Source organism: Haematobia irritans, chromosome 2 (genome assembly GCF_050003625.1).
Source record: "Haematobia irritans isolate KBUSLIRL chromosome 2, ASM5000362v1, whole genome shotgun sequence".
NCBI classification, from domain to species: domain Eukaryota; kingdom Metazoa; phylum Arthropoda; class Insecta; order Diptera; family Muscidae; genus Haematobia; species Haematobia irritans.
Window position 1 is genome coordinate 117,197,196 of NC_134398.1, and position 23,607 is coordinate 117,220,802.

The following is a 23,607-nucleotide window of genomic DNA, read 5'->3' on the forward strand; positions in this document are numbered from 1 at the left end:
AGCAGCATGTTTTCTGTTCCAAAATAGTAGATTATCTGTTTATTATTACGGATTTTTTCTACGAGTGTACAGCAAAATATTCTACGGGAATGCGCAGTTTTCATTAAAAATGCATAATTAATGAAAAAATTAGTTTAATCTTTTTTTTTTAAAGCTGGATTCATTTTTATTTCTCACTGTAATTTGCAGATTTCACAAAAAAATTAAAAATGTTATACTTGCAAGTATAATTTCTTTGGATAATGTTTTAATACAATTTACTTACAGCTAAACAGATTCTCATAAAAAACGACAAATGGGTAAGATCCTTATCATAACCCAATTCAAAAAATGAGTGTAATTAAAAACAGTGCTAAAGAAACTTAAGAAAACAAACCATACAAGTTTATGTTCTGCAGTTTCGTTGTCTTGTATTACGAGTGGAATGTTTGGATGGAGTGCAAGTTGCTTTTCTATTATGGAGCGTATATCATTATCAAAATTATTTTCAAAATATAGTACTAAACAATTTATTGAATCAAAACAAATATTTCTTCTTTTGGAAGGTGGAAGCGGAAGCTTTCATTCGTATTTCAAACGAAAGAAAATTGATTTCGATTGTTCGAAAGGCAAGTCACTTCATATTTTGCTCTCGAATAGGAATCGAAAGCAAATAAGAAACCCCATTTTAAAATTTGAAACGCATACACATTAAAACGAAAGGAACTTTCAAAAATAGAAAAACTGTTTCGAATTCGAATTGGTTTACGTACAATATACGGGTATATGGCATAAATATTTAATGTGAAAATTAATAAATATTATTTATTTTTTTGTTAAATAATAAAAACGATTAAAATTTAAAACAAATGCTGTCATTTGGTGGTTGTAGCAATCCTTTTCCGGCTAATTAGTTTTGGTTGATACAAATTTCTTCATTAGTTTATGGACTATGGGACTTATGTGATGTGAATCATCAATTTTCAAAATCTTTATCTTTCATTGCTAAGAGATGCAAAAGCTATACAACTAATATTAAGCCTAGTTTTTTAATAAATGTATGTACGAATGTTGTTCGTAGTTATGCATGTAAAAATACTATGAGATCTTATTTAAGCCTTCGGTGAAAAAGACACAAATGCAAATGACTAGGAGCCTGAGACAGTGATAAAGTGAGTGCTTTACAGGGGACAAAAAGTGGAGCTACAGATTAGGAAAAACGATACTGAAATGTTCCATATTTTCCAGATACATATGGTTGTTATGTAAAGCGTTCGAAGAAAATGTGTCTTTTCTCTTCCATCTGTGTAACCTACATTTTTTTTACTTATCTATCGAGTGCATTACATTTTAGAAAAAAATGATTGCGTAAAAATGCAATACTTTCAGAAAATAAATAAAGAGTATAATCCCTATTGGTTTATTTCCACATTCACCAGCTACAATTCAGCCACTACTGGTGACTGAGGTGTTGCCATGCAAATTATGTTTTTCATCATCATCTTGTTTTTCGCTAAACGAAACCGAATCATTGGAACGTACATCATCACTGATAATGCCGCTTTCCTCCTGCATTAGTCTTCTGTGATTGGTTGGCGTTTCTAGTGGTTGGTCCATTTCGGTGGCAACAGTCGATGTTGAGTTAGCAGTTGTACTACTGTTGCTATTAGAAGTGTTTGGATTCTGAGCTTCTACCAAGGCTAGAGTGGAAGGTCGTATTTTGTTGAATGGAAAATTAGTTTGTGTTTCCATTTGGGGTGTATGCACCGCAACAATTTCTGTTTGAGTGGCTGCAGAATCTCGTTTTTCAATGATGTTCGTATTGGCATTGTTAGGTGTTTGCGATAAGGCCTCGGCCACACCAGCAGTTAGCAGACGTTTGACATTCTCCTGGGGTAAGTTACAAAAAAGTGTAAGGCAATTTAAAATGTCCCGCATTGAACCTTGCAATTGTTGAACCTGCATGGAGTTGAGATAGATACATGAATTAAAAGTGTAAGAGCACCAAATCAAATGTAGTTACCTGGTTTGTCAGCATACCGCAGGTCTTGGCCAAGTCATTAACCACAGTTGTTGAACTATTATCAAGGCTTAAAGTGTTTGACTGTGCCATTGATGTGGATGTGCTGGACGTTGGTTGGTTGTTGTCTCCTTGAGCATCAACTGTAGTGGTTGATGCATTGTTAACTGTTGTATTCTGCATGGAAGAAACTTTCTTCCAGAGGGCATTAATTGCCTGCATTTGTAATTGTTGAATTTTTCTCTCATTTTCTAATTGTGCTTTTGTTATTTCCATATCTTTGGTCAGTTTGCTAATGAATAAAACATATATTGTATATTAATTCGTTCATTAGTAATTAGAAATAGAACCCAATAATCGTAATTTTGTAGCTTTGAAAGTGGTGATGGAATTTGCATCATAATCAACGAGACGGATCTTCGCCTAATACCGTGTTTTACACAGACGTAAAATTGGTAATTTTTGATATTGGTCAAAATCGCCAACTAAACTTTAAAGAAAAAGTCGAGTTTGAATTGAATGTGAATATGAAATTATACAAAAAGTCGAACGTCAAAATGTCTATAACAAATGCACCGACGAAAAATCAAGTTTCTGGATGAGTATTATCGCTAAAGCCAACATTGTTCTCAATTCATGTTTTTTCTAATTGTTTAATCGCTCGATAAGACGTCTGTGTAAAACACGGTATTAGGCGAAGATCCGTCTATTATATCTATTATAAAAATTCGTTTTCGTTTTGATTAGTAGAAAATTTCATTTCAGATTTTTGCATCCTTAATTCATTATTGAAAACACAGTAAAGAGATAAAAATAGAAGACATACATCTGTGGGGTAGACCGACAGAAACCATCACGACGAGTCTTAAAATTATTAATTTAATTATATTTCATTAATTTTATTGAAATTAACTATAAATAAAAACTATTGACTTCGATTTGAAAAAAGATGGAAAACCTATTGAGATACACAAAATGCAAAGAACAAACCCCACACATATTTCTTCGTAATTCTCCTCGACACGATATAATCCCACTGTGTGTATTTTCGTCTATTCCATAACCATGCCCTGCTTATATTAATGGAAAATAAAACAAAAACACTTACTCGATATACTCATGTGTACGTTTTTTAAGCAATTTTTCCGCAATATCTTTGGTTTTCTTGCGAGTACGATATCCACGCCATATTTTTTGTATTACTACAGCGGATGATTCGGTATCTTGGCTACAATTCATTATATTAGAGTTGTCCATATTCTGTTTACGTTGTTGGCATCTAAAATTTATCGTACAAATTAATGGAAGTTTAGTCGCAAAATGAGCAAATAAATCTCTTGGTATGCTTACCTTTGGGCTGCTTTATTGCGTATTGTTTTTAATTTGTCCACATTTATGTTATCACTATCATCATCAGAACTAACACCTCCAGAACAATCATCTGGAGCGGATACATGCATGGAATTGCTTACAAATTGTCTTGTTTTCATTTGCTGCTCCATGTGTTGCTGATTGGTAACCGATTTTGTGTTTGGATGACGCTGTTGTACATGGGCATTGTTCGATTTTCTTGGACTCATTGTTGGACTACGTTCCGTAGTATGGCGTTTCAAATGGGGGCTACGCATTTTCGGAGAATTTAATCGATTATCTGTCATTGAAAATAAATGTATTGTTTATTAGTCATATATTAGGTTAGGTGGCATAAAAATCAATTCAAATATATTTGTAGTTTGGAATTTAAATATTCCAAGCAAAATTGTTTGCGCATACCTTTGTTTTTGTTAGTTTTCGTTTGCTGAATTTGACTGTTAATGGCTGATACCGTTACCCTTTGAGCCACTGAAGCAGGGCAGACGTCGGGGCTCATAAGAGTTTCGGGGACAGGCACCATCTTTGATGCAGCAGTTAAAGGTCCTCCACTTAATGGTTGGTTAATATATGATTGTTCTGGAAGTTAAAATTGTATTTAGTTTATTATGTTTGGCTGTCAAATTACTATTTATAATTTTATAATAAAATAATAGCACGTCTTTGATGTATGTCAGCCGACACGAAACAGGGAAACTTGAATCCTCTCTTAACCTAATCCAACTTAGCCTACAGTTAGCTTACGCAACAAAAAGCACCGAATATTTAAAGCTTTTACGATGTTAAGAAAGATTTGTATATCGCATGTAGAAATCAATTTTTTGTTATCTTAAAATTGACTAAGTTTCTGAAAATCGACTCTTCCACTTTTGATGTTAGTCAAATTGATAAATGTAATTTTCAACGGCGTAAACTTTAAAATATTGGTTTTTAGTTTTGAAGCAAGAAATTGTGATGGGAACCACCGTGGTGCAATGGTTAGCATGCCCGCCTGCTTCGACCGAAAACCAATCGGGCAGCACTCAGTGATAAGAGAGAAGTTCACCAATGTGGTATCACAATGGACTGAATAGTCTAAGTGATTGGTATATATCTTCATAGATTACTTACAAAAATTCTCTCGGTCTACGAAACCAAGAATTTTATAGATCACCATACCATAATGAGATTTTACGAGCATGGGTCCAATTTTTTTATATCAAAATTTCAGTCTTTTTGAAATAGCAAATGTTTAAAAATTTGCAAATTCCTTTGAGTTATTTTCATAATAGACATTTTGAAATTAACCTATATCAACATAATAACCCAACATTTTTACCCTATGTATGTATTTATTTACCATTATATGGATTTGGTGTTATAGTGCGAGGTGTTGTTTCTTGGGAATTGTTCATTTTTGAATTTGAATTATTACCACCCGAAGAAGTATTACTATCCAGACTTTGCATCATTATGCTATCACAATTTTTGACATTCTCTATCAATGATGTTGTCATTTGTCCCATATGGTTGGCATTGCTCACTGGAATACAATATTGCAAAATTTTATTAATTTCGCTTAAGATTTTCATTTTATATTCTAACCTGGATCATTAGTAGTATTTCCGTGATAGCTGTTAACCATTGAATCTGGTGATCCCTGACGACCACTCAAACGGGAGACTATAAGCATTAAAAGAAAAAAGAGCATTAATAAAATAAAGTCAAAAAAGAAGTACGCGTATTATAGGTACCAAAAGGCGTTATTTTAAATAAAATTGAAAATGAAACTGAACATACAATATATAAGCAAAAATAAGACCAATAATGAACATTAGTCATTATTCCTAAACATGTATAAAACTAACAAAAATTTAGGAAGGGTTTAACAAAAATTTTCCAAAATAAATTAGAAAATAGTTTTTAAATTACAGTTGAAATTTCTTAAATTAAAATTAAAATTATTCCAATCCTAGAATCAAATAAATTAACATACATCTTGGTGATTGAATTCGGCTTGCCGGCTTTTTACGCCCCGATGAAGGTGAATTGTTAACTGAAGCATTTGAGTTTTCTGAGATTTCTTCTTGTAGTTGGCGCTGATGATGCTGTGCTTTGCTCAATATCAAACGTAGCTTACGTTCATTTTCGTTTTCCAAAGCTTTGCCAATCAATGGACATACTGAACTTAAATATTTGGCCAGAGCAGCTTGTTCGCCCAAACGAAAACTTCTTCCTCGGCCTTGGCTATAGAGCCATTCAGCTTTGAGACTGAAAACCAATAGTTTAGAGTGGATTGTACAGTAAAATTTAAAAGCTTATAAATTACCTCTCTATCGGATCAACTACAAAACCATCGATGACTTTTAGTGTTAAACACCAGTTTAAGACAAAAGGTCGATGATCGAAACCGCTGGAATCAATGCAAGAAAAAATTAAATACGTAAATTTGTGATTGCAAAAAAAAAAATAATTGACTTACTCTGTTCCCGCAGTCATGGAAACACAGGGATTTTCACTTATAGTTAAACTGTTCAAGTTATTGAGATGAGTTAATGTACATATTTCATTGAGGTCGCTTATGTTATTTTTCGCTAATGTTAATATTTCCAATGATTGGGGCAGATATTTGTCACATTGCCGCAAATGTGTTAAACGATTTCCATGCAAATAAAGTTCCTGAAAGCATACCGATAAAAAGTTCACATCAATAATTTAATATGATCAGATACATATTTATGAAGATTAAACAACGAATCTAAACTTGTAACATACATGTCAGCGAAATTACATCCCCCTCAAAGTAACTAAGTTTTACCCTAGTTACGAAAAGTAGTTGGACATATGGGCGCCACACGAGCTAATGGAAAATACATCATGGAATTCCGATAAAGCTGGCTCATTTTCTATGTAATATGCGATTGTTTTTAAATTATGAACTATTTATTTATGCGAGAAGTAATCAATTCCTAATTATTAGTTCATATTTTTTTTTTGATGCTTTTTTATATACATATGTCAAATTGTTTTTGTAACGTAGTCTACATATTGTAGTTCCCAACGCTGTTTAACCTAAGATATATACTTAGTATTAAGGTGCAACTATATGTCAAGTTTATGCAGTCCTAGTTAGTTGTTATTAAATAAAAAACAAAAATTAGAAATCAAATATAAAATAACTCAAATATATAAGTTCGAGGATTAAAAATTGTTAACATAAAAATATACATTATTTAAATATTAAATTTTTAGTTGCAAATAATTAAACTTATTGGTTAATAACCTGCGTTAGTAGGCATTTGAGAGTAGTAATCAATTCCTAAATTTGTATATTTATATATCAAATGGTTTTTGTAACGTAGTCTACATATAGTAGTATCGAATCGAAAACGCCCTAAGTATATATCTACTTAGGGCGTTTTCGATTCGCAAAAAAATATGTTGCATTGGTGTTACACTACTTTTTCCCTAATTGACATTTCGCCCAAATGATAGTGTAATACTAAAGTTATTGTTAATTTATAATATTGTGAGGTATAAAGGATCCAAAATCTATGACAGTGTCCTTGATATGTTGCAATCATGGCCTGTTCCTGTATATAGCTTTCTTTCGTATTCCAAACGAAAGAAAATTGATTTTTGTTCTTTTATTTCGAAAGGCAAGTCACTTCATATTTTGTTGTCGAGTAATAAACGAACATATACAATAAGTGTCAAGAAAAAAGTAAAAGCATTGTTAACATTTCAATGAATTCTCAGGTCAAAAATTTAAAAATACTCATTTTTAATAATCAATGTATTCTCATACATACGAATCGAACTTTCAAAAATAGAAAAACCCAAATTCATTCGAATTCGAGTGACTGCCTTTCTTTCGAACTGGTTTTCGTTCGATATACAGGAACAGAGCATCAATTTCGAGAATGTTGCACCTTTTTCCCAATCGAAATAGCCATTAGTAATAAGGTGTAATAATGTCAAGTTTTTGCAGTCCTTGATTGTAGTCCTAATTATTTTTATAATTTTTTTTTAAGTAAATTTAATGTAATTCTTTATTTTGAGTATCCCTGTAACCGTATATGGCCATTTCGGCTTGGTTGTAAAATGAGTGAAATAAAATAAAAATAAAATAAAATAATAATTCGCAATTCGAAGTTTACAATTCGACAACTTGTTTCTGTTTTAAAAAAGTCTCAATTTATAGTCATTTTGATTCGCTCTATATATAGTAATGAAATAAATTCGCTTGTAATTGATATTTTACAAGAGTAATAAATGTACCTTTTCCTTTCTACGAACTATTTTGAAAAATATTCCAAAACGCCCGTGATTCAATCAACGAATTTATCAATCAGTGAAAATTATACAACAATGATGGGTAGCCCGTTATTTGAGGCTCGGTGAAGTTGTTGAAGTTTTTATATTCACACTTTGTACAATTTAAATAATTTCTACTTGTCATTTATCTATCGTAGTAGTCTATGAATTTGACTTTTATATTATGTCATTTAGAAAATAAAATTCTGTATTCTTTTTTCTGTTTCTAATCGTTCAACAATAAATATTGCTTCAAATAGTTTTTTGTAAATTCGTTGAGCTTTTTAATTTTTAACAGGTTATGGGCCCAGAATCATAACCATTGCTAAAGAAGTATAGAAATTGTCATAATTAGTTCAAGATGGCTAGTTTGAATGGCAGAATACCATTATTTAATGGCACCAATTATGGAACTTGGAAAACTCAAATGGAAGCTGTTTTACAAAAAGCAAGATTGTTGAAATTTGTGAATAGTGAAGAAAAACGACCAATAGTTCCAGATTTGCCAGAAGGAGCAACTGCAGCACAACAAGATGATCGTGATAGACGATTGGAGCAACAAAGAATTTTTGATGAACTGGCATTGGATGCTCGATCAGAGATTATCATATCCTTGGAGTCAAACATAGTAAGAATGGTCAAGAATTTCAAAACAGCCAGAGAAATTTGGAAATATTTTCAAGAAACATATGACCGTAAGTCAACCAGACGCAAAGCTGAATATTTCCGTAAGTTACTCAGTCTGAAAATGTCGTCTTTTCAAAATGTGTCCGAATATCTGATTGAATTTGATATTTGTGTATCTTCTTTATCGGAAATGGATGTTAATCTCGATGAAAGTCTATTGGTAGTTATTTTGCTTGATGGTTTATCAGACACATTTAAAGAAATCCGAGCCGCATTTGATACTGCCAATGAGTTTCCATCGCTGAATTTGTTACGGTCAAGATTGTTGGAAGCTGGTGTTGAAAAGGATAACGATGAAGCCGAAAATGCGTTAAAAGCAAAAAGATGGAACAGAAAACATGAAAAATATCAGTCGAATTATTCAGGTATGTCAGATAAGAACTTTCAGTATAATTGTCATAGATGTGGCAAGAAGGGACACAAAGCTAAGGACTGTAGAGTCAAACTTGAACGAAACCAAACAGCAAAAATTCATGGTGAAAAGGCCCAGGGTTGTAAAGATCATAAGGTAAATACTACAAAGGACAAGTCGTATTCTGAATGGTGCTTTGATAGCGGAGCTACCTCCCATATGTGTGTTGATGAAAAGCTCTTTACTGACATGAACAAAGATTATGATGCCAAAGTGACCCTTGCTGATGATACTGTCGTGAAAGCCGAAGGTATTGGAACAGTTGTTCTCAATTTACTAGTTGGCGGAAAGAAAAAGAATATTCGATTGAACAATACATTATTTGTCCCACTTCTTGGAGGAAATTTGATTTCTATGTCTAAAATTACGGATTTGGGCTACGAAGTTATAATGAAAGGAAATTCTGCGAAAATTTTGAAAGGAAAAGCCACTTTTATGGAAACTGTAAAAGAAAACGGTTTATATTTGCTGAAATCTCATGTCAGTGCAGATTGTAAGAGAGTTTCATCTACCACAACGAAATTTGGTTTATGGCATACTCGGTTTGGCCACTTGAATTTTGGTGACCTAAAACAATTGCAATCGAAGAAGATGGTTTATGGTTTGCCAGATATCAAGAATCAAGACGATAACTGCAGTGTGTGTATAAGGTCCAAACAGACACGTGAACCATTTCCAAAGAAAAATGAAAAGTCTGCTAAAGAACTTTTGGCTTTGATACACACAGATCTTTGTGGACCCATGCAAGTCGAATCTCTAGGAGGAAGATTATATTTTGCTACTTTCATCGATGATTTTTCAAGAAAAGTTTTCGTTTATTGCTTGGAAAATAAAAGTGAATATTTGAAGACGTTTCAAAATTTTAAGAAAGCCGTGGAACTCCAAACTGGAAAGAAGATTAAATGTTTAAGGAGTGACAATGCACCTGAACTTATTAGTAAAGAATTTTCATCTTTTCTCCACAAATGTGGAATCAAACGGCAATTGACTGTTGAATACACCCCTCAGCAAAACGGCGTTGCTGAGAGGATGAACAGAACTCTTGTCGAAATGGTAAGATGTTTTATGATGGAAGCAACCTTACCAGAATCTTTATGGGGAGAACTTGTACACACTGCGGCATATATAAGAAACCGGTGTCCAACTAAACTGAACCTTGATAAAACAGCCGAAGAACTGTGGACTGGAAAAATGCCTACTGTCAGTCATTTTCGTAAAATTGGATGTATAGCATATGGTTTGAACAAGAAAAAGCCGAAATCGAAATTTATGCCACGAAGCGATGAATATATTATGGTCGGTTATGACGAAGAATCTAAAGCGTATCGTCTGTGGAAACCAGGAACCAATCTCATACAGAAAAATCGAAATGTAAAATTCTTGGAGAATGCATTTTATCAATCTGATGGAAATAATCAAGAATGGCGGAGATTTTATGAATTTCAAGAAAATAAAGAAGAAGAAGAAAATCATAACTCACAACTGGAAAATGAGCAAATACAAGAAGACAATCAAATAACAGATCAAGGTGATGAAGAGCCAGATATATTTGTTGACAGCATAGATGACCCAGAATTACTTGTAGAAGAAGGAGGCGGGGCATCTGAAGTTGAAGTGAATATTCCCATGGTAAGTTCTATAAAACAAAGTTTAAGATCATGGGCGAAAGGTAAGAATTCTGCTTGCGCGGCCGTGAATATCGGACATTGTGATCCTAAAACGTATAAAGAGGCAATGGAGTCAAATAGCTCTAATGACTGGTATAATGCCATGTTGCAAGAATTTGAATCTCTTATAGAAAATGATGTTTGGGACCTAGTTGATTTGCCCACTGGAAAAAGGCCAATTGATTGCAGATGGGTTTTTAAGACAAAATGTTTTCCAGATGGTCGTGTCGACAAAAGAAAAGCCAGGCTGGTGGCGAAAGGCTATGCCCAAAAATACGGCATTGACTATATGGATACCTTTGCACCAGTTGTTCGCCAAAGTACTATTCGATTAGTGTATGCTCTTAGTGCTGAGAAAAATTTGAAACTTCGACAGCTGGATATATCGTCGGCATTCCTTAATGGTAACTTGGAGGAAGAAATTTACATGAGTCAACCTGAAGGGTTTGTCCAAGATCGGAATAAGGTATGCAAACTCAAAAAAGGTATATATGGTTTAAAACAAGCAGCTCGACAATGGTTTAAGCGAATAGATAGCGTTTTTAAACAATTTGGATTGAAGCAATCGAATTACGACCAATGTGTTTATTATAAAAATGTTAATGGTTCCACAACTATTGTCACTTTATATGTTGATGATATCCTTATAGCGTCAGATAATAACAACGAAGTTGACCGTCTTATAGTTACTCTCAAAAATAATTTTAGAGTAAAAGACTTAGGACAACCAAAGCATTGTATTGGTTTGGAAGTCAATATTTCTGATAACTCAATATCGATATCACAACCTGGTTATATATCTAATTTAATTCAAAAGTACGGTCAAGAAAATTCAAAGCTTGTCAAAATTCCAATGCAACCACAAATTTGTCTTGAGAAAGAACCAAAAATTCCAGAAGAAGCTGATAAAGTAAATACCACCAAATATCAAGAGCTCATCGGATCTCTATTGCATCTCTCGGTATTTAGTAGACCAGATATAGCATGTAGTGTCAATATGCTATCTCAATTCAATTCCGACCCCCGTAAGCAACATTGGAATGCAGCACTGAATGTATTAAAATATTTGAATTCAACGCAAACTTTTACTCTGACTTATAAAAAATCTGGTTTGCCCATCATCGGATACGTCGACGCTAGTTGGGCGAATGATTCTAATGATAGAAAGTCGCAAACTGGATTTTGTTTTACACTCGCAGGAGCCGTAATATCTTGGGAATCAAGAAAACAGCGTGTAGTTGCTACTTCGAGTGCCGAATCTGAATATATAGCACTGTCTGAGGCAGCTAAAGAGGCCTACTACTTGCGATATTTAACATCCGAATTGGGATTTGTTGATACCAATCCGACAAAAATTTATAGCGATTCACAAAGTGCTCAAGCGATGGCCCAATATGGCGGACATCATTCTCGAACCAAACATATTGATTATAGGTATCATTTTATTCGTCAATCAATTGAAGATAAAGTTGTCGATATTCAATATATGGCTACGAGTGAAATGCCTGCTGACGTTTTAACAAAACCACTACCTCGAATCAAACATAAACAATTTATATCATCAATGGGTGTTCAAGAAATTATTTAATTTGAGGAGGCGTGTTGAAGTTTTTATATTCACACTTTGTACAATTTAAATAATTTCTACTTGTCATTTATCTATCGTAGTAGTCTATGAATTTGACTTTTATATTATGTCATTTAGAAAATAAAATTCTGTATTCTTTTTTCTGTTTCTAATCGTTCAACAATAAATATTGCTTCAAATAGTTTTTTGTAAATTCGTTGAGCTTTTTAATTTTTAACAGAAGTTCTAATGAGTTCTGCCCCGATTCTATTACAAGGTACCCCGAATGGCGTTTCACATTGCGGTAAAACCACTTAGATAAGCTTTGCTACACTCATATACGTCAACTGCATTACTGAGAAGGGATAATCCACCGCTCAAAAACTTTTTGATTTTATGGAATTTAATTATTAATTGTTTCTGATGATTAAAAAAACCGCCTGATAGCGTTTGCAAATTTTGGAGAAACCTAGTGTTAAATACTCTTATTAATATTTCTGTAGTAATAGTCACCCATAAAGTAAAAATGTACTGCCTACAAAAGATTTAAGTGTCATTTGATATACAATATAGAGCTATATGAAAATTTAGTAAATAATTTCAAACCAATATTCGTTATATTTACCTTGAGGCATTTCAAAAATGATATATCCGATATACTACCAATACTGTTCTCAGCTAAATTTAAATACTCAAGCTTGGTATTCGTATTTAGATGCTCAATATTTTTGATGTTATTCCCCTCCAAGTTTAGGAAACGCAAGTGCACACACTCTTTTAGACCCTCAATTGACAAAATGCCATTGAACGATAGATTCAATTCTCGTAGACAGTGCAAACGACATATGCCATACATGCGTAACAATTGATTTTTACTTAAAGACAACTGCAATAAAAAAACCCGAAAAAAGAAATTCATAAAAAAGACCGGAAGAAATGTTTGCTTTTTATAGATTACTACTTACCTTTTCTATTTTAAGATATGAATCGATATTATCAATTTTTTGCAGTTCGTTTTCATCCAACAACAGAATACGAACATTTTGGGCCTCTTCTTGTTTTGGCACCTTTTTCAGCTGCTTGCGGGACAAGTCCAAAACAATCTTTTCGCATTCCTCCTCACCTGTGAATAGCAAGGATGCATAAGGATAAGTATGAGATGGTAGATAAAGTACGCCTGTGTGCTTATAAATCAATTTAGTGATGGCGGCGGCGACACACTTAAGTGTGATTGTTATGCTTGACTCTTTGTGCAGCTGAGGAAGTTTGTTTGGGTTATTGGTATGGTGAATGGGTAGTGTGAATTGTGATGTCATGCTTTCTAATGAAACTTTTCAATTTTCAAATACAAATGAATTAAATAATCTGAGATTTTCAGAAAGTAAAATATAAGCGCAATCTAAGAATAAAATAATAACCAGACAACAATAGAAGCCGACGTTGTTTTTTTATCAATGGAACTAAAGGAATTTTATGCGCACCACCAAATCTCTCATTCCAATTAGATTGTAAAAAAAATAAAAGATTATATTTGAAATCTTCGAGTTCTATGAAGGCCACCAAAGAGAACTTACTCATGTTTATTTCCCGAAATCAACTCCTTCGTGATAATTGTAATGGGATTTCCTTTTCCAAATATTATTATTGTACTGGGGAAAAATCAATTTTCTCATCTACTGCACCAAAATAAAATCAAGGGTTATTTTTATTTTCGTTCATGAAACAAAATTGTTCACGGATTTATATTTGTTTTTCCATTATCCTGGCCTTTTTTCTTCAAGGATATTGCTAATTATTAATTATTTATTTAACACGTAAAGTAATTTCGGAGAAAATATGATTCCTCTTTTTTTGTCCAGCAAAATATGTAATAAGCCGTAAAGAGCTCACAGGACAACTGTCTCTTCTTCTTAAAATTTACTTCAGGACATTCTACTTGCTATTCAATTTAGTTATTGTACTATTGTCAAATTCTGTTGGAGCGCAATTAACAATGAAAAATGGAAATAGTTGACACCATTGTCATGATGATAACACCTAGTGGACCGTTCAATTAGTACTTTTATTGGACGACTTTTTGGTGATTTTAAGGCCGGTATGCACCTCTAGCGAAAAATTTCATTCCCATAAGAAATGCATTGCTATTTATGCTAACGAAATTTTCGGTAGCGTTCAATTTCGAAAGCTGGAACGCACCTCTAATGAAAGTAACAGGGTTGTCAAAAGCATATTTTGGCAGCAAACATTTAATTTATTACAATCGTTGTGTGCGTAAATGTTTTAAAAGGTCTGTAAATAATAAACAATTTATTTGAGGAATATTTGGAACATATATTAACTATTTTTAAAAGCGATTAGCTGGTTTAAAATTTGTGTTCACAGCCCTGTTTTTGTTGTTGTAGACTTAAATAAATTTTTGCTACCGAAAATTTCGCTAGAGGTGCATACCGGCCTTTATATAAAAAATATGGCAACGTTGGAGCAATCGCTGACTCATATCATATCCAAATAAAAGTACCTTACTTTACTTGCGTGAAGATACCGACGTAGGTAACTTTTTTAATTACAACAACCACCGAAATAACAGGGTGACACAGAGTTGCAAAAACCATATAAAATGCAAATAGTACGGAATTTATCAACTGTGGTGCCCACAAAAATTATGGAAAAACAAAATATGACCACAAATTTAGCGAATATAATGAATAAAGATATGTTTAACAAAATTATTAATGTTTAGATGTGAAGGTATTACTACCACAAATTGTTTAAACTGTGATTTAAAACAGTATGTGCACCCTTTCCGCGTAAAACAAGAGGACAACCTCAACCACAAACTTCGCTCCTGGTGCCAAAATAATAGCTTCGTTCAAAATTCCGCTAATGGGACATCAAAGTGGAGGTCATTACCTACATTTTGATGTATGGCATGTGTTCCAACAGTGTTTTTTTACGAAGATATCGCTGATTCCAAGTTTTCCACTGGGGGGCAGAACATAGATTCTACCATGGAAGCCAGGAGCGGACTTCGTTCAAAATTCCGCTAATGGGACATCAAAGTGGAGGTCATTACCTACATTTTGATGTATGGCATGTGTTCCAACAGTGTTTTGTTACGAAGATATCCCTGATTCCAAGTTTTCAACTGGGGGGGCAGAACATAGATTCTACCATGGAAGCCAGGAACGGACTTCGTTCAAAATTCCGCTAATGGGACATCAAAGTGGAGGTCATTACCTACATTTTGATGTATGACATGTGTTCCAACAGTGTTTTTGGACGAAGATATCCTGGATTGCAAGTTTTCCACTATGGGCCATTTGCTAGATTGTACCATGGAAGCCAGGAACGGACTTCGTTCAAAATTCCGCTAATGGGACATCAAAGTGGAGGTCATTACCTACATTTTGATGTATGGCATGTGTTCCAACAGTGTTTTTTTACGAAGATATCGCTGATTCCAAGTTTTCCACTGGGGGGCAGAACATAGATTCTACCATGGAAGCCAGGAGCGGACTTCGTTCAAAATTCCGCTAATGGGACATCAAAGTGGAGGTCATAACCTTCATTTTGATGTATGGCATGTGTTCCAACAGTGTTTTGTTACGAAGATATCCCTGATTCCAAGTTTTCAACTGGGAGGGGCAGAACATAGATTCTACCATGGAAGCCAGGAACGGACTTCGTTCAAAATTCCGCTAATGGGACATCAAAGTGGAGGTCATTACCTACATTTTGATGTATGACATGTGTTCCAACAGTGTTTTTTTACGAAGATATCCCTGATTCCAAGTTTTCCACTGGGGGGCAGAACATAGATTCTACCATGGAAGCCAGGAACGGACTTCGTTCAAAATTCCGCTAATGGGACATCAAAGTGGAGGTCATTACCTACATTTTGATGTATGTCATATGTTCCAACAGTGTTTTTGAACGAAGATATCCCTGATTCCAAGTTTTCCACTGGGGGGCAGAACATAGATTCTACCATGGAAGCCAGGAACGGACTTCGTTCAAAATTCCGCTAATGGGACATAAAAGTGGAGGTCACTACCTACATTTTGATGTATGTTATGTGTTCCAACAGTGTTTTTGAACGAAGATATCCCTGATTCCAAGTTTTCCACTGGGGGGCAGAACATAGATTCTACCATGGAAGCCAGGAACGGACTTCGTTCAAAATTCCGCTAATGGGACATCAAAGTGGAGGTCATTACCTACATTTTGATGTATGTCATGTGTTCCAACAGTGTTTTTGAACGAAGATATCCCTGATTCCAAATTTTCCACTGGGGGGCAGAACATAGATTCTACCATGGAAGCCAGGAACGGACTTCGTTCAAATTTCCGCTAATGGGATATCAAAGTGGAGGTCATTACCTACATTTTTATGTACGCCATGTGCTCCAAGAGTGTTTTTGGACGAAGATATCCCGGTTTCCATTTTTGACACCTTGAAATCACATTGAGAATGTTTCTCAATGTGAAGGTTCAATTATTTTCAATAAAAATGCATTCATGAAGAAAACGTGGTAACAATGAAATTCGAAAGTTTTGGCAACTCCGGTGGATTGGTTTGTTGTCGTGCAAAATTTAGAATAATAAAATAATTTTATTTATTATTTTATTAAAAATGAAGATCTCACGGTACAGCACAAACAGAAATGGTAAACATATTAGAGTTTTTATTGTTCGCTATGTTGTACATCAAAATATTCCACAGTCATAGCGTTTTGGCGCCAAAACGTGAATTGGCATGCAAATTGAGAAAGAAGGGAACAACAGAATTCATTCAGGAATATGATTTATGGAGAAGGCAATCGCCGTGAACAAATTGGATGTGTTGGAGGTAGTATGGAAATTATTATCTGCACTCCTGATCGTTTAAATTGTACAAGCGAATTTTATTGACACAGCCACTATTACTTATCTATTTTTAGATGAAGCTCATCGTATTTTGGATATGGGTTTTGAACCTCAGATTCGGAAGATATCATTGGATATACGGCCCGATAAACAACCCGTAATGACAAGTGCTAGGAGTCCGACATTTTACCGACGGTTATTTGAACAATCCCATACCGGTGCGTGATGTATCATTGGATTTGGTCGAGCAAACAATCGAAATTGTTGAAGAGAATAAAAAATTCTATTTGGTAAAGATTTTTATTAAATATGTGGAAGCTTTAGCTGATGATTTGTCTAATGATTTAAAATTAGATGGTTTTCGCTATTGCAGATATTATCTCTGGTGAAGTAAACAATCTTATGGCAACTGATATCGCCTCACGTGGCCTGGCCATAGAAGATATAACCCATGTCATCAATTTCCAGTTCCGAAATATCGAAGAATACAGTAACAGTGCTATATTTAGTTCTAGAACTCGATCCGATTGGGGCATAGCATCGGAATTAATTCCTATACCTGAAGAAGCTGGTCAGGATATACCATCTGACTCCCGACCATGGCTGAACCTTTTGCTAAAACCAAAGAACGTTGTGCTGAAGAAGCACATAAATTTAATCGAACGCAATGTGGCAGAGTAGGCGTAAGTTATGGCGGTCGTAGTGGTAGTAAATAACATGGAAAATCTTCCAAACGACCTATGAATTAGCACAAACATTTTTATTGATTTTCTGTTGGATTCCAAAAAAATCTATTACATATTCATTAGTAACGTTAAAGGTGATTTTTTATTAAAATATGTATATAGTAACATTTTTGCTGTTAAAGGTGGGTACTATGTTCGGTTTTCGAGTTGAAAATCATTTTATTTTCTCGATTACTTTTTCTAAAATAATCAAAATTGTAAATGAAAACAAACATAATTCTGCTAAAGCTTGACGAAATCTCGTTAAAAAATAAAATGCGCACCAATTAAATTTAATTATCTTCTTCAAATTAAACTATTTTAATGAAGTAACCACGAAAATTTCAACGGGAAAACCGAACATAGTACAGACCTTAAGATGAAAGTTTTAGATTTGTATAAACAAATATAAAGAGAATCTCCTTCCATTCGAGTTTATGAATTAAAACTAAACAAAATTTCTTTACGTTACTTCTTTAATTTAATTTATATACTTTTTTAATTGGACATTAAAAATACTTGATTAAAAAATTAATTCATTTCATAAGAAAATTTGAATTAATTTTTTAATTGATTCAATTAAAAATTTAATTGATGTTGATTGCAAAACTCTATACATTTTTTAATTAAAAACGTAACTATTTTCTATTACTTTCTTGACTGACTGTGTTTTAAGTTTGATTAAAAAATTGATAGATTAATTAAATTTTTAATAGTTTGTTGACTTAAAGATTTTGTCTTCCAATTTTTTGACAAAAGGTTAGGTTAAGGTTAAATAAAACTCAAATAAAAACATCTGGAGTTTTTTCATTCCAGACTAAAACCAAATATATATTTTAATAAAATTAAAAACTATTTCTAAATAAAAACAAAACTTTTCTTCGGACATAATTAGTTTCTATGTACATACTAGAATCATAAAATTTTGGCTCAAATTCAAAGATGAATTCAACTTATTTATAGTCGAAACATTCTATGAATTTTTATGAATGTTTCGATTGTGATAAATCGTTTGAATTTTTATAAAATTACAAAAAAATAATTTCATCTAAAGGTGGGTACTATGTTCGGTTTTCGAGTTGAAAATCACTTTATTTTCGCGATTACTTTTCCTGAAATAATCAAAATTATAAATGAAAACAAACATATTCCTGTAAAGTCTTGCCGAAATCTAGAGGAACAAGAAACTGTGCATCAATTGAGTTAATTTAAAGGTGAGTGCTATGTTCGGTTTTTCCACCAAAACACTAAACTAAAAGTGCAAAAATATATATGAATTCGATTATATTTGTATCATGTCTGGTCAAATTATGGATGGAAAAGATCCAAGGCGTTGATTGCGAAACATATAATATTTCAAATTTAATTGATTAAAAAAAGTAACCGTGAAAATGAGCTGGTTTTCAGCTTGAAAACTGAACATAGTACTTACCTTAGCCGCTAATATCAATGTAAATAATTAAAGTAAAAGCAGATTTAAATATTTTTGAAAGGGGAAGTTTATTTTCTTTAATATGAATTAACATCGAAAAGTAACTATGAAAAATTACTATTTCGGCCGATAGTGCGAACATAATGCCGACCTTAAAGGCCATTATTAAGTTGGAATTATCGCGCTAAATTGGCCATTTTTTCATGGTTACTTTTCTTTAATAATCCATTTCACCGAAAATAAACATTTTCGATTTTTGCATTGGATCATTCCCCATCAAGGGGTATCCCACCTGTTCTGGTTTACGAATTCGCAAAACGCAAAATTTTCCTCTTTCGCTATTTCCGAACCACAATGATATATAATACGAAATTTTTATATACTTTTCCTATGGATAAGGAAATTAAAAGGAAGAAATTTCTTGACAAAATATGAAGTAGTTCAGAAGTTATTTACAGATAAAAATTTTGCGTTTTGCGAATTCGTAAACCAGAACAGGTGGGATACCCCTTGATGGGGAATGATCCAATGCAAAAATCGAAAATGTTTATTTTCGGTGAAATGGATTATTAAAGAAAAGTAACCATGAAAAAATGGCCAATTTAGCGCGATAATTCCAACTTAATAATGGCCTTTAAGGTCGGCATTATGTTCGCACTATCGGCCGAAATAGTAATTTTTCATAGTTACTTTTCGATGTTAATTCATATTAAAGAAAATAAACTTCCCCTTTCAAAAATATTTAAATCTGCTTTTACTTTAATTATTTACATTGATATTAGCGGCTAAGGTAAGTACTATGTTCAGTTTTCAAGCTGAAAACCAGCTCATTTTCACGGTTACTTTTTTTAATCAATTAAATTTGAAATATTATATGTTTCGCAATCAACGCCTTGGATCTTTTCCATCCATAATTTGACCAGACATGATACAAATATAATCGAATTCATATATATTTTTGCACTTTTAGTTTAGTGTTTTGGTGGAAAAACCGAACATAGCACTCACCTTTAAATTAACTCAATTGATGCACAGTTTCTTGTTCCTCTAGATTTCGGCAAGACTTTACAGGAATATGTTTGTTTTCATTTATAATTTTGATTATTTCAGGAAAAGTAATCGCGAAAATAAAGTGATTTTCAACTCGAAAACCGAACATAGTACCCACCTTTAGATGAAATTATTTTTTTGTAATTTTATAAAAATTCAAACGATTTATCACAATCGAAACATTCATAAAAATTCATAGAATGTTTCGACTATAAATAAGTTGAATTCATCTTTGAATTTGAGCCAAAATTTTATGATTCTAGTATGTACATAGAAACTAATTATGTCCGAAGAAAAGTTTTGTTTTTATTTAGAAATAGTTTTTAATTTTATTAAAATATATATTTGGTTTTAGTCTGGAATGAAAAAACTCCAGATGTTTTTATTTGAGTTTTATTTAACCTTAACCTAACCTTTTGTCAAAAAATTGGAAGACAAAATCTTTAAGTCAACAAACTATTAAAAATTTAATTAATCTATCAATTTTTTAATCAAACTTAAAACACAGTCAGTCAAGAAAGTAATAGAAAATAGTTACGTTTTTAATTAAAAAATGTATAGAGTTTTGCAATCAACATCAATTAAATTTTTAATTGAATCAATTAAAAAATTAATTCAAATTTTCTTATGAAATGAATTAATTTTTTAATCAAGTATTTTTAATGTCCAATTAAAAAAGTATATAAATTAAATTAAAGAAGTAACGTAAAGAAATTTTGTTTAGTTTTAATTCATAAACTCGAATGGAAGGAGATTCTCTTTATATTTGTTTATACAAATCTAAAACTTTCATCTTAAGGTCTGTACTATGTTCGGTTTTCCCGTTGAAATTTTCGTGGTTACTTCATTAAAATAGTTTAATTTGAAGAAGATAATTAAATTTAATTGGTGCGCATTTTATTTTTTAACGAGATTTCGTCAAGCTTTAGCAGAATTATGTTTGTTTTCATTTACAATTTTGATTATTTTAGAAAAAGTAATCGAGAAAATAAAATGATTTTCAACTCGAAAACCGAACATAGTACCCACCTTTAACAGCAAAAATGTTACTATATACATATTTTAATAAAAAATCACCTTTAACGTTACTAATGAATATGTAATAGATTTTTTTGGAATCCAACAGAAAATCAATAAAAATGTTTGTGCTAATTCATAGGTCGTTTGGAAGATTTTCCATGTTATTTACTACCACTACGACCGCCATAACTTACGCCTACTCTGCCACATTGCGTTCGATTAAATTTATGTGCTTCTTCAGCACAACGTTCTTTGGTTTTAGCAAAAGGTTCAGCCATGGTCGGGAGTCAGATGGTATATCCTGACCAGCTTCTTCAGGTATAGGAATTAATTCCGATGCTATGCCCCAATCGGATCGAGTTCTAGAACTAAATATAGCACTGTTACTGTATTCTTCGATATTTCGGAACTGGAAATTGATGACATGGGTTATATCTTCTATGGCCAGGCCACGTGAGGCGATATCAGTTGCCATAAGATTGTTTACTTCACCAGAGATAATATCTGCAATAGCGAAAACCATCTAATTTTAAATCATTAGACAAATCATCAGCTAAAGCTTCCACATATTTAATAAAAATCTTTACCAAATAGAATTTTTTATTCTCTTCAACAATTTCGATTGTTTGCTCGACCAAATCCAATGATACATCACGCACCGGTATGGGATTGTTCAAATAACCGTCGGTAAAATGTCGGACTCCTAGCACTTGTCATTACGGGTTGTTTATCGGGCCGTATATCCAATGATATCTTCCGAATCTGAGGTTCAAAACCCATATCCAAAATACGATGAGCTTCATCTAAAAATAGATAAGTAATAGTGGCTGTGTCAATAAAATTCGCTTGTACAATTTAAACGATCAGGAGTGCAGATAATAATTTCCATACTACCTCCAACACATCCAATTTGTTCACGGCGATTGCCTTCTCCATAAATCATATTCCTGAATGAATTCTGTTGTTCCCTTCTTTCTCAATTTGCATGCCAATTCACGTTTTGGCGCCAAAACGCTATGACTGTGGAATATTTTGATGTACAACATAGCGAACAATAAAAACTCTAATATGTTTACCATTTCTGTTTGTGCTGTACCGTGAGATCTTCATTTTTAATAAAATAATAAATAAAATTATTTTATTATTCTAAATTTTGCACGACAACAAACCAATTCACCGGAGTTGCCAAAACTTTCGAATTTCATTGTTACCACGTTTTCTTCATGAATGCATTTTTATTGAAAATAATTGAACCTTCACATTGAGAAACATTCTCAATGTGATTTCAAGGTGTCAAAAATGGAAACCGGGATATCTTCGTCCAAAAACACTCTTGGAGCACATGGCGTACATCAAAATGTAGGTAATGACCTCCACTTTGATATCCCATTAGCGGAATTTTGAACGAAGTCCGTTCCTGGCTTCCATGGTAGAATCTATGTTCTGCCCCCCAGTGGAAAACTTGGAATCAGAGATATCTTCGTCCAAAAACACTCTTGGAACTCATGGCATACATCAAAATGTAGGTATTGACCTCCACTTTGATGTCCCATTAGCGGAATTTTGAACGAAGTCCGTTCCTGGCTTCCATGGTAGAATCTATGTTATGCCCCCAGTGGAAAACTTGGAATCAGGGATATCTTCGTTCAAAAACACTGTTGGAACACATGACATACATCAAAATGAAGGTAATGACCACCACTTTGATGTCCCATTAGCGGAATTTTGAACGAAGTCCGTTCCTGGCTTCCATGGTAGAATCTATGTTCTGCCCCCCAGTGGAAAATTTGGAATCAGGGATATCTTCGTTAAAAAACACTGGTGGAACACATGACATACATCAAAATGTAGGTACTGACCTCCACTTTGATGTCCCATTAGCGGAATTTTGAACGAAGTCCGTTCCTGGCTTCCATGGTAGAATCTATGTTCTGCCCCCCAGTGGAAAACTTGGAATCAGGGATATCTTCGTCCAAAAACACTGTTGGAACTCATGGCATACATCAAAATGTAGGTATTGACCTCCACTTTGATGTCCCATTAGCGGAATTTTGAACGAAGTCCGTTCCTGGTTTCCATGGTAGAATCTATGTTTTGCCCCCCAGTGGAAAACTTTGAATCAGGGATATCTTCGTTCAAAAACACTGTTGGAACACATGACATATATCAAAATGTAGGTATTGACCTCCACTTTGATGTCCTATTAGCGGAATTTTGAACGAAGTCCGTTCCTGGCTTCCATGGTAGAATCTATGTTCTGCCCCCAGTGGAAAACTTGGAATCAGGGATATCTTCGTTCAAAAACACTGTTGGAACACATGACATACATCAAAATGTAGGTATTGACCTCCACTTTGATGTCCCATTAGCGGAATTTTGAACGAAGTCCGTTCCTGGCTTCCATGGTAGAATCTATGTTCTGCCCCCCAGTGGAAAACTTGGAATCAGGGATATCTTCGTCCAAAAACACTGTTGGAACTCATGGCATACATCAAAATGTAGGTATTGACCTCCA

At 33.4% G+C, this 23,607-nt stretch overlaps 3 protein-coding genes across 7 annotated transcripts; 1 reads left to right on the forward strand and 2 right to left on the reverse strand.

Annotated features, from left to right (window-relative positions):
* Positions 1–133: 133 nt before the first annotated feature.
* On the reverse strand, positions 134–13,950 carry Cep97 (centrosomal protein 97kDa). Its single transcript, XM_075295927.1, has 13 exons — positions 13,574–13,950; positions 12,965–13,122; positions 12,625–12,885; positions 5,832–6,028; positions 5,679–5,762; positions 5,346–5,620; positions 4,955–5,032; positions 4,710–4,892; positions 3,773–3,949; positions 3,350–3,650; positions 3,108–3,278; positions 2,003–2,291; positions 134–1,938 (listed from the first exon to the last, which is right to left on the reverse strand). The coding sequence occupies exons 1-13, from the start codon at positions 13,575–13,577 to the stop codon at positions 1,426–1,428; spliced, it is 2,691 nt and encodes an 896-aa protein (XP_075152042.1). The 5' UTR covers positions 13,578–13,950; the 3' UTR covers positions 134–1,425.
* Positions 13,951–16,531: 2,581 nt separating this feature from the next.
* On the forward strand, positions 16,532–18,056 carry LOC142226067 (uncharacterized). 3 transcript variants are annotated; one of them, XM_075295928.1, is made up of 4 exons: positions 16,532–16,666; positions 16,723–16,848; positions 16,940–17,155; positions 17,220–18,056. In XM_075295928.1, the coding sequence occupies exon 4, from the start codon at positions 17,220–17,222 to the stop codon at positions 17,544–17,546; it is 327 nt and encodes a 108-aa protein (XP_075152043.1). In that variant the 5' UTR covers positions 16,532–16,666; positions 16,723–16,848; positions 16,940–17,155; the 3' UTR covers positions 17,547–18,056. The 3 variants fall into 2 exon arrangements, with proteins under 3 accessions (XP_075152043.1, XP_075152045.1, XP_075152044.1); XM_075295929.1 differs by lacking the exon at positions 16,723–16,848 and having other exon boundaries at positions 16,587–16,666.
* Positions 18,057–20,778: 2,722 nt separating this feature from the next.
* Positions 20,779–22,297, reverse strand: LOC142226068 (uncharacterized). Of its 3 annotated transcripts, none has more exons than XM_075295934.1 (4): positions 22,169–22,297; positions 21,987–22,112; positions 21,680–21,895; positions 20,779–21,615 (listed from the first exon to the last, which is right to left on the reverse strand). In XM_075295934.1, the coding sequence occupies exons 2-3, from the start codon at positions 22,033–22,035 to the stop codon at positions 21,744–21,746; spliced, it is 201 nt and encodes a 66-aa protein (XP_075152049.1). In that variant the 5' UTR covers positions 22,036–22,112; positions 22,169–22,297; the 3' UTR covers positions 20,779–21,615; positions 21,680–21,743. The 3 variants fall into 3 exon arrangements, with proteins under 3 accessions (XP_075152049.1, XP_075152047.1, XP_075152048.1); XM_075295932.1 differs by having other exon boundaries at positions 22,169–22,294; XM_075295933.1 differs by lacking the exon at positions 21,987–22,112 and having other exon boundaries at positions 22,169–22,191.
* Between the last annotated feature and the right edge of the window lie 1,310 nt (positions 22,298–23,607).